Raw genomic sequence first — 11,489 nt, forward strand, 5'->3', positions numbered from 1 at the left:
GTGACAGTCACAGCTAACAGAAACAGATAAGACAGTTTGGGTTTCCGCATTAGATGGCTTGGGGACCGTTTTAGAGGTGGTCGGAGAAATCACCGGCAAAATACGACCGCCGTTGTCAGTGGTCGTCTAAGGAGAGGGGCAAAACGGTCCTCGGAAAACTCCCATGGCCTCTCCTTACCTCATTAATACCACTTCGTATTTCCTGTAATTTTTGTAATTATTTCTTCCGATTTTTTTTTTTTTCAATAGATGCAAGGTGGAGAAGATGGCCATGGAGATGAGTATATAAAACAATTACAAACGTTAGTACCTTCTGACTTTATGTCAGAATTTTCTTTTGCCTTTTTTTTTTGTTTGGTTAACCTGTTGTAGAAGGTCAATTATGTGGTGAGTACTCTATTTGCAACTTCTGAAACGTTAGTCCCTTTTGTGCAATTTTTGGCAAACGTTAGTACCTTCAATTTGTATTAACTCTTAAATTAAGTGTGAAACGCTCATCAACAGAGTACACAATTTACATGCAAATATGTAGATGAAAGATGAAGCATGAACTAACGTTATGAACTTGTGGACGGATGATTTAGGGATTTTGCTTGGTTGCATTTGCCAAATTATCATCGTATCATCAAGCAAATATTATGTTACGTACAATATTAAGCTTATTTAGTCGGTACATTTTTTTATTTTTTTTAAAAAGGACATCATAACCATCTAATTAAAACCATATCCTTGTTACAAAAAACGTACAAGCTAAGCCCTTGAAGTAAGTATACCAATTCCACTTATACCGTATACCCCCATAAAATAAAATTCAAGTTAGATAAAATACTTATAACTAAGAAAATATATAGCTATTAATTAGTACTTGTACTACTTTCTCCTTCAAGCTTGTGATCCAATATTCCAGTTGGGTGTACAGGGAAAAGATTCAGGGTGGTCATCTCCATCGAATTCCTTTGATAATGACGATCATTATCCATCGATCTTGACGATCTCGCCTTCATCATGCCCTGGTGATGATGATCAGCTGATGCAGATGCCCTGTGGTGGTGCTGTGGAGCATTATAAAACCCAAGGCCTGGTTGTTGTGGCAAATGGTAATACGGGTTGCATATCACTGCAAATAATAACAAATATAATCATAAGTGCACCTGGCCAAGTCCAATAATATCAGCTAGCTAGCAAAATTAATTCAAGTGCATGGTATGATCTAATAATATACTCGCGTTTTTATTATATTAGTTCACTGGACACGTGACTAGCACAAGATTACATGTATTGGACACTCTAGATCGATGTTTCATTTGTCAATTACCGCACACTGCAATGATTATGTCATTAAGTTGTTCATTACTCGTAAAATTTAATGTATGTACTAGAGATACATACACGCGACATTCACAGCTACATATAGATTGTGTATATATAAACCGAGGTCAATTTGTCAACTAGTAAAAACATGTCTTAAGGTTTTAAAAAAACAAGAAAAACGGAAAAAAAAAAAGTAACAAAAGAAGCATACCATTAGGATTAGGAAGATACTGATGATGAGGGTAATTAGCAGGATGATGAGGAGCAGGAAAAACAGGCCGAGGTTGAAAATTAAGATTAATAACCCCAGGATAATTATTAGGATAATGACAATGCTGATGAGGCGAATGATGAATTCCATTAGCAGAGGAACTCGCCGCATTAGTTAGCAAACAACGTTCATGCCTTTGCTTCTGGCGTTGGCGAGCCTTATGATTTTGAAACCAGTAAAATACATTCTTCCCTTCAATATGACCGTACACTCTAAGACGAGCCGTAATCTCCTGTATCTGCTCTGCACTAGGTGTTCGTATACCCTCAACGCTATAAACCTTCTCTAACATCTCAATTTGCTCCTTTGTTGGATTCCATCTTAACCCCCCTACTCCTGATCTCATCTCTGCCTCGTCGTGATTTTCGTGATGATGTTCTTCCATTTAGAAGGAGAGATGCTAGTAATAAACACCTAAATTTTTATATTTTGTAACGTAAGATTACATACTAAGTACAAAGATTTTATGTTGGGTTTTTTTTTATTTTTTGGTGAAATTGAAATTGGTTTTTTTTGTTGTTGATATGTTTTGATTTACATGCATGCATTTTATTTTTACAGGGGGATTGATATGCGTTTTGTAATTGGGTCTAGAGGGGTCTAATGCTTTGGGAATTTAATGTTTTTCTTAATTCACGAATTATATTAAATTAGAGATAAAGTGACTACTTAATGACAACTACTCCACTTCCCTAGTTCTCTACGTTTTTTTTGCTCAAGTTAAAATCAGAACATAACAAGAAGTATTTTTTGATTGTAACAAGAAGTATTTTTAGTTGCCCTACATGATTGCTACTCCAGTCTTAATATGGTGTACGACAGTACGAGTCATATATATTCGTGTTTAGTGTCGTATCAATTTTGAATTATTCATACTATATATTCGTATTAAAAATTATTTTATCTGATAATTAATTTTTATATGACAAAATAAACGTACTTATCAATGATCAAATTAAGTTGGGTTTGATTGATTTCTTGTTAGTTGTTATGCCGATTCTAATCTCTAAAGGACAATGGAGGCAATATGAGTAAAGATATGTTGACAAAAAGTAAAAGTTATTCTGCGAAAATAATTTTGTTTTTGAATTATGCAAATTTAAAGATTATTTGTGATTTGTTATTGGTTGGAACTTGGAAGGTTGGACTTTGATGTAAATACATGATTTAATTTTATTGTTTTTTTGAATTTGTAACTCCTTCAAATCAAGCAATCAATTGTGAGTCTCCGCGTTCCGAGCCATAATTAGTTTTGCCAATTAAATTGGCCAATTAAGATTTTATGTTAATCAATTTTATTTTAATTTAATCATCTAGCCAAAAAGTAGGGGCATTATTGTATAGGGAATTGTTTTTTTAGATCTTCAATTTCATAAATTGCATCATCTTTATGAAGGCAAAATTTTTGGGCTCAAGACAAAAGGTTCTGATACTCATCTCAACTGTTAAATCCAATACTAATTTCCAAAGCATAATTAAGTAAAAGTGATTTCAAATGAATAAATTTAGATCTTACAGTATAATAAAAACACAATCTATGGTGTTGAAAATCTTGTTCTTCAAGCATATGGTAGCTTCAGATTTTTTTTATCACATACTCGGTCGTATTATACAGTATAATGTATTCCCTCTACGGCTCTACCTCTAACTATCTTTCGTTTTGATCTTTTTATTTTTTTTTCCTTTTATGAGACAAGCACCGTTCATACAAATATACTCTTTGTATTGTATCAGATTAGCCTATCACTTCCAAACAATTTAAGAAAAATAAAAAAAATAAATTACTTGTACTCGTATAATTTATCACCATGATTTATAACCATGATCCCTCTCTAAGGAAACTTACAAGAACAAAATTGGGTATTTCTACGTTTAATCTACTACTACATTGACTCTTGATCCACTTGTGACAAATGCTCATGTTCTTCCTAAAACAATTGACTAAATAACGTACGTAAGTTGCATTGCCTAGCTAAACATGGAATTGGTAATTTAATTAGGTGCTTATTGAGAACTTACGATGTATTTGTAAATCTAACTAAAAATTTTACCAGCCAACAATTAAGCTTAGCCTTTACTTTCGGATTAATTTCAACGAGTACAATGATGCTCATAAATCACCTCATCAACATGAACTGTACTGTTGTAGCAAATTGAGGCGTCTCTTCATTAAACTGTGCAATTTTAAAGATTAATGTCATTATGGTCTTCCTTTGCCCTCTCCTGGGATGTAGACTCGTCAGCATCCTATACAATGTCATATAGCTGTTGAAATTATGCACGTAAGGTACTCCCAGGTGTACATTAGAAATTGATAAGGGCATGAGTACTTACACGAATAATTTGGTTATTACTAAGTGACTTGTCTTTATGTTCATCTTGGACTTGATGTAGTGGTGTGACTTTCATATTGTCTTCCAATCTTAATTGATCCAAAAAATCTTCTTGACAAGTTGTGGAGTTAGAATCAGATATGGAATCCTTTAGCTTCGTCATTGAATTCAGTTCATTCTCGTTTGCTGCTATAGGTTCATCTTCATCCTATATATTTATTTCAATTACCATTATTTATAACTGGCTATCAAACGGATTTAAAATAATTTTTTTTAGGTTTTACGCCTTTTTGCAAGTACATTACCTCTATTCTTCTAAAGTAGTCATTTTGCTCAGTAGTAGAAGATGCTTGATCCGCATGCTCTTTGTTGAGATCATTTGCATGAAATTCATTAGACGTTGCGCTTGTCTCTTTTTGTTCTTTAATTTGGCTCGTCGTACTAGTACTATCTTCAATACTTCTCTGAGATCCTTCTTTAGAATCTTCAAACTCAAATATTTGATTGATCTCATCATGGAATGTCTCCCCTGGTTTTCGCTCTCGAACATGAGATGATCGCTCCACATCCTATATATATCATCACAAATTCACAACCTTAGCTAGTATTAATCCACAATAACGTATGTAACTCTAGCGTTGTGTTTGAAAATCACCGTGACATAAAATAATTCTGCAAAGTAATATTGTAAAACCTGATGGTTGAAGCGTAAGATCAGTTTATATACTCCATTATTAACATATTCTCTATCAAAAACAGCTATTTTTTGCGTGATTAATTGTTTGTTTTACGTGAAAAAACAATGTTTAATAACGAGGAGAACAAGTGGACATGAATTTTAACTATCACATACATTAAGAAATAACGTTTTGTTAAGCATACCTCTAAAAAATTAGAGCCACATTCACTAGGAGGTAAATTAGCCAAATATTCGGCAAGATGATCTACTTTACTTATCATTTGAGATGTTAAACCTTCTGAAGATGATGATGAACTAGACTCCAATATATCTCCATTAGTACTTTGTAGATCTACAACAAGTTTTTTCTTACCCACATTAGGCAATATCGACCTTGGGGATAATGACGAAACTACCCCTCCAACTGTGGCTTCTTGATCACTACTACCTCCCTCTTCCTCCTCCCTTGACATTGATATTGTAGGACAAGGATCATTTTCTACATTATTAAGGACATTATTATCGACGTTACACAAGTTCGAGGGTCTATTATTTACCTTTTCTTCTTCTTCTAAGGTATCCTTTAGCTTAAAATTCATTCCAAACTCCCCTCTTTTGGTTAGATGAGGTGAGATACCCCATAACTCTTCATCGTCTATTGAATTAACATCCTTGTCGTCGTCTCCATCATACGAGCCTTGATCCGTTGGTGAATTTGCTTCGTTGGCTGTCATTGGAGGGGATCCGCCTTCTGAGACCTCGACTTGCATGTCCGATGCAATGGAGAAGTTTGACTTGTGATGATGAGGTTCGGTGTAAAATGATCTTTCTTGCATTTTACTAGGTATAATATTGCTTGGACTATTAGTGTTGCATGCTAGAAGATCATGTAGGTTACTTTGTTGTAACAAGTTATTATTGTTCCTTGGAAATGCTGCTAAACAAGTTAGAACCTTTCTTACTGAATTTCTAAATGCTTCATTCTTTGTTGCATCTAAACGAGTCCTTTCATTAACCGAAGATGATGAAGATGAAGATGCAGATGATGATGTAGAACTCTCCTCATCATCGTCGATTTGTCCCTTGTAATCAGACAACACGACATGGTCTTGTGTGGATTGAGCTAGATCGTCTCTTGTACATGAAGAGATTGACTTTGATTCCGTGTTAAATATGTTATGTTCTTCGTTGTTTGTGACAGCCAATTTTGTTTCCTTGCCCCTTTTTGGTAGACTTACAAAGTTATTTGAGCCTACAATCTCGTTATAGATGGCAAAAGGGTTTTCAAAAGTGTGATGACCTTCATCATGATTATCATTACTCTTTGGCTGAACTATAAGATTACAATAAAATGGGAAAAAAAAAATGGTGGTAAGTTGTGAGCATATAAAATAAACTAAGGAACAATATTTTTGGCATAAATGTAAATGAGCATATCTTCGATCACCTTCATGAGGCGACTCTTCATCGCGTTGATCTTTTGCAGGACCATTCTCTACAAATGGAAAATTAAAGTAAGGAGATGGAATAATTTAACCAAAACAATTTGGAAATTAAAGAACATATATCTCATTAGAGTTGGGCATGGACTAGGCACTAGGCCGATATGCAGGCTACTTAAAGTTGGTAGTCGGCAATCTTGGCATGAAGTTGGCCTGACTTGGCACGAGCTTGTTAAAGGTAGGCCGTTTGCTAAGGTTCATGCACATATACATCATTTTCAAATATTTGGCTTAAGTTAATTATTATACCTTAATACCTAAAAGGCTACATTGGCAAGACATGTGGGTCGAGCCATGTATGGACCTTAGTATAAAAGGTTGACACAAGCTTGACATGACACAAATTTCCTTGACCTGTTTTTGGCTCACCGTGCTAGAGAGCACAAGGCTCGCCACTCGCCAGCAATGTACGTGGGCCCGCCTGCCCAAATCGTGCCCAAGTCTAAATGTCTAATTCCCATAAAATAAAGGAAAACATCAAATTGAAATTATTTTAAGTACCTTGTCTCATGGATAGTTCTTTTATGATCTCCTTAAGTCTTTCTTCTGCATCTATGAATAAGAAAATAAAATTAAAATCACCCAACAACTTTTTTACCCATGAAATCAAATATCCAAATGACACAACTTAATATACGGAGTATAAATCATTACCAGACTCCCTTCCAAATCGCGTTGATCCAATAATGTTGTTATTAGATACCACATTTGATTTAGTAAAAAATCTAGGAAAAATAATATCATCCTTATTGTATTCATCCATTTTACTAATCTCATACTTACTATTATTACAAAAATTAAAGTGATCCTTCAACAAATCTCTATGTTGCTCATCAAAAAAGAACTCCTCATCAAAACTACCTCCTGTAAGAACAGGCTTCTCTTCGTGTGGACCGTAAGGAAGATCGAAAGGATTTCGTGTAGGGAGCAACACGGAAGGGGCTGACCCTGGTTGTTGGTAGTCATCACCATTGTCGTCGAATTCTATACCACCCTTCGAAACAAAGATTGACCCCATAACTTGTTGGTCTAATTGATCATGTTGATCAAATGAGTAAAAATTGTGCCTCCTAGGTTGCATACTAAACATTTTACGTGCCCTTCGTTTCGCTATCAAGCTTTCGAGTCTCTTGTTCCTCTCTATCTCGGATGAACCAAGATTCATTAAGTTTTTCTCATCATATTCTGTCCATTCTACCACATGCTTGTTTTTCTCTTGACCGCGTGCTGAATCTTCTTCATCACTTTGTGATTCGTTGGAGTCAGAACGACTAGATGGAGTAACTCTAGTAGAAATAATTTGTGTTTTTTCTTCGATTACATTAGGAAGATTATAATTATTATTGTTAGAGTTTTCATTGTCGTCGAATCTCCCAATTGTTCTTCTACTCATATGGGTTTGTAGGTATGTGCAACGATTTTTACTATCATTAATCGATGTGAAATCACATATACTTCTCGTCGTGTTGGATACATTGTGATCTTTCTTCGTGTTGTTTTGAGGTTTTTCCAAGATAAATCGCGGTTCTCCAAGAAGAATCGCGAGGCAAATTACCAAAGGGAAGGTATAGAATAGAATGTTAAAGATGGAAGGGTAGAAAATGTACAAAAGATAGTAGAATGTTAGAACACCGGAAACAATAGGATGTTCTTTTGCCCGTTGATAACATGTTTTCATCAAATATCGAAACCATGCTTTTGTCAAAATTCTAACATCATTGATGTCAATCCCCATCTCTTGGATGATGAACTTTAAACTTTTCATTGTGGTACGTGTGTACGAAGCTATAAATGTAGACAAAATGTTAGAGAAAATATATAATTCTTACAAGGCGAAAAATAGAGAAATGAAAATTATGTGATCAAACAAGATGAACATACACTTTTGGCAAAGGGATTTTCCTCTCTTTCTTTGAGAAAAAGATTTGGTCAATGGATTTTCATTTTTAGTAACTTAGGATTGTTTGGTTCGTAGCCTACCATGGTCCTTCAATTTAGGCCTTTTTCATATTTTAATTTATTGTTTCTTCCTATTTTATCTCAAGTACATATAATTGATACGATGGAAAATCTTGCATACAAGTGATTGTGGTGGTGACTGTTGCACGAATATATCGAGGATTATTAGATGTGTTATACTATAAAATTTGTATGATAAGCAGTCTTCTTGGAGAAAGACGAGATTTTCATGATTTAGGTATCATCCAACATTCAGTTAACTTGAGCAAAATTAACTTCATTAATCAATTTTGTACGTTGAAAACATTCCTAAGAAGATATTTATGTGCCACATCACACTCTTTTTCATTCCATGTCACCTACTTCGTATTTACATAGCAAAGACCAAAGATGAGAGAAATAAGGTCGGTAGGCTCAAACTCACAATCTCAACATTAAAAATTATCCAATAAATTATGTCATCCTACACATTTACATGTTATCTTATAAAAATTATTATTGATATGACAAAAAAAAAAAAAAAAAAATTAAGCCATATAATTTTATTAAAAAAATATGGAATACTCTATAATTAACCATTTATGTTAACAAGGAACATCGCTAGCCTTAAATACTATGAGTTTTTTTTTTGTTGTTTAGAGAGCCACAACCTACAAGGATTAGGGTGAAAATCGATCTCATAATGTCCTAAAAGTATGAAACCAAGAGGAACTCTTTAATCACTTTAACTATCCCTCACTTTCAATACTAGAACCCGACCTGAACCGACAATGATCTGAACTCAACCTGTACCCGGACAATGGGGTGAAACTAGTAACCTATAACCCGACCTAAACCTAACCTGATGTTAACCAACAACCGATTTGATCCAATACTTTTGATCTGAACCCGAACCTGCACCCAACCTGAGAGTAACTGTTAACCGATTTAATCCGACCCAACAATAATCTGAACCCGAACTAGTACCCGACCCAATTAGAACTTGTACCCGAGTCATGGAAGATTTAATAAAATTTATGTGTCATTTGTTCAACTAATATACTGGTACAATTAAAATCTGTAAACCCACAATCCGATTCAGCTTATATACCTTTTGTTCTCTATTACTCATATATTGGTTTAATAAAATCATGGTAATGTGTATCAAATTATGGAAGGCGTAATTATATAGGTTCAACTTGAGCACATCGATATTTATTGGAATTGAACTTGAAGCAAAACCAAACATAGCACTAACTCGAACCTGAATGTACCATCTATTAACCCACTCAAACCTGACTCACACACAACCTGATCCTTAAATTGAGTCCGATCTGAATTTGGCTCGAATTGAACCCGAGGACCCGATCTTAACCGACAATGATCTGAACCCAGCCTGTACTCGAACATTGGGGGGGATTCCGAAGCACCCCTTTTCCATTCATAGAGAAATCCTATCGTTAAAATCATATAGCCTTCAATTTTGCCACTTTACGCCACCGGGCCCCAAAACCTAAAAATTTCCTTAAAAAGCATGGATTATAGCCTTAATTTTATAATATTTTGACCTTTTTTCGCCCAAAAATAAAAAATTGTCGGGTTGTTTACCATGGTCCCTTATAGCCTCCAGAACTCCAATTAGGTCGGTGGAACCATCCAATATGCCCTTAAACGGTCATTTTACCCGTTCGCAACTTGCACCGATTTTGTAAACTCAAGCATACCACGAACGTTTATGACAATATATAATGATCATATATGGTTTCAAACGGCATTATATGACCCCGACATGTATCCCTTAGGGTCCCAAGGCTTCGTCACCGGGCCCCTATACCTCAAAATTTCCACAAAAAACGTGGATTATAGCCTTCAATTTTGTAATTTTTTAACCTTTTTTTCGCCCGGAAATAAAAATTGCCGAGATGTTTACCATGGTCCCTAATATCCTCCGCGAGTCCAATTGGGTCGGTAGAACCATTTGACATGCCCCTTAAACGGTCATTTTACCCGTTCACAATTTGCAGTGATTTCGTAAACTCAAGCTTACCACGTACGTTTATGACAACATATAATGATCATATATGGTTTCAAACAGCAATATATGACCCCGAGATATTTCCCTTAGGGTCTCAACACTTTTCGCCTCCGGGCCCCGAAACCTTAAAATTTCCTCAAAAAGCTTGGATTATAGCCTTCAATTTTGTAATTTTTTGAACTTTTTTTGCCCGGAAATAAAAATTGCCGAGATGTTTACCATGGTCCCTAATACCCTCCGGGAGTCCAATTGGGCCGGTGGAACCATCCAATATGCCCTTAAACGGTCATTTTACCCGTTCACAACTTGCACTGATTTCGTAAACTCAAGCCTACCACGTACAAAAATGACAACATATAATGATCATATACGGTTTTCAAGCAACAATATATGATCCCGAGATATATCCCTAGGGTCTCAACACCTTTTGCCATCGGGTCCCAAAACCTCTAAATTTCCTAAAAAAACGTAGATTATAGCCTTCAATTTTGTAAGTTTTTGACCTTTTTTCGCCCGAAAATAAAAATTACCGAGATGTTTGACATGGTCCTTAATATCCTCCCGGTGTCCAATTGGGTCGATGGAACCATCCAATATGCCCTTAAACAGTCATTTTACCCATTCGCAACTTGCACTGATTTCGTTATCTCGAGCCTACCACGGACGTATATGACAGCATATAATGATCATATATGATTTCAAATGGCATTATAAGACCTATATCCCCTAGGGTCTAAACTCTTTTTCATCACTAGGCCCAAAAACCTCAAAATTTCCTCAAAAAGCGTTGATTATAGCCTTCAATTTTGTAATTTTTTTTGACCTTTTTTCGCCCGAAAATAAAAATTGTCGAGATGTTTACCATGGTCTCTAATATCCTCCGGGAGTCAAATTGGGTTGGTGTAACCGTCCAATATGCCCTTAAATGGTCATTTTACCCGTTCACAACTTGGAGTGATTTCGTAAACTCAAGCCTACCACGTACGTTTATGACAACATATAATGATCATACATGGTTTCAAACTACATTATATGACCAAGAGATGTGTCCCTTTCTCAACTCTAACCCAAACCCGAATGTACCATCTCGTTAACCCATCCAAACCCGACTCAACACAACCCGAACCTGAACTGATTTTAACTCGAATTGAACCTGGCTTATATCCGAAAAGGTGAACAACCCGTTATAACTTGAATTGAAATCCTGAATCTAAAAATGATCAGAAGTTAGATTGACCCGATATAACCAGATCCTACTTTAACCCGAGACCTAATTTGACCAGACTCAAACCCGACTTGGATACCGAATTAACAGCTCTAACTACCAGTAGTTTTTGATTCGATTGTTGTGTAGTTGTGTTATAGTAACGTTGGGCCTATACAAAACAGCACTATGGACCTTCCTATTAGGCCATATCCT

At 35.5% G+C, this 11,489-nt stretch overlaps 1 protein-coding gene across 1 annotated transcript; it reads right to left on the reverse strand.

Moving 5' to 3' along the window:
* Positions 1–854: 854 nt before the first annotated feature.
* On the reverse strand, positions 855–1,967 carry LOC145616172 (uncharacterized). The gene is made up of 2 exons (XM_081670867.1): positions 1,523–1,967; positions 855–1,117 (listed from the first exon to the last, which is right to left on the reverse strand). The coding sequence occupies exons 1-2, from the start codon at positions 1,965–1,967 to the stop codon at positions 855–857; spliced, it is 708 nt and encodes a 235-aa protein (XP_081526993.1).
* Between the last annotated feature and the right edge of the window lie 9,522 nt (positions 1,968–11,489).

The sequence above is a fragment of the Chenopodium album genome, chromosome 26, assembly GCF_948465745.1.
Source record: "Chenopodium album chromosome 26, dcCheAlbu1.1, whole genome shotgun sequence".
Classification (NCBI taxonomy): Eukaryota; Viridiplantae; Streptophyta; class Magnoliopsida; order Caryophyllales; family Amaranthaceae; genus Chenopodium; species Chenopodium album.

Bases quoted from the DNA above. Each gene is read 5' to 3' on its own strand.
- LOC145616172 (XM_081670867.1), bottom strand. From the start codon at position 1,967: ATGGAAGAACATCATCACGAAAATCACGACGAGGCAGAGATGAGATCA. The intron at 1,118-1,522 runs GTATGCTTCTTT...TATTATTTGCAG, and splicing joins GTATCTTCCTAATCCTAATG to TGATATGCAACCCGTATTAC.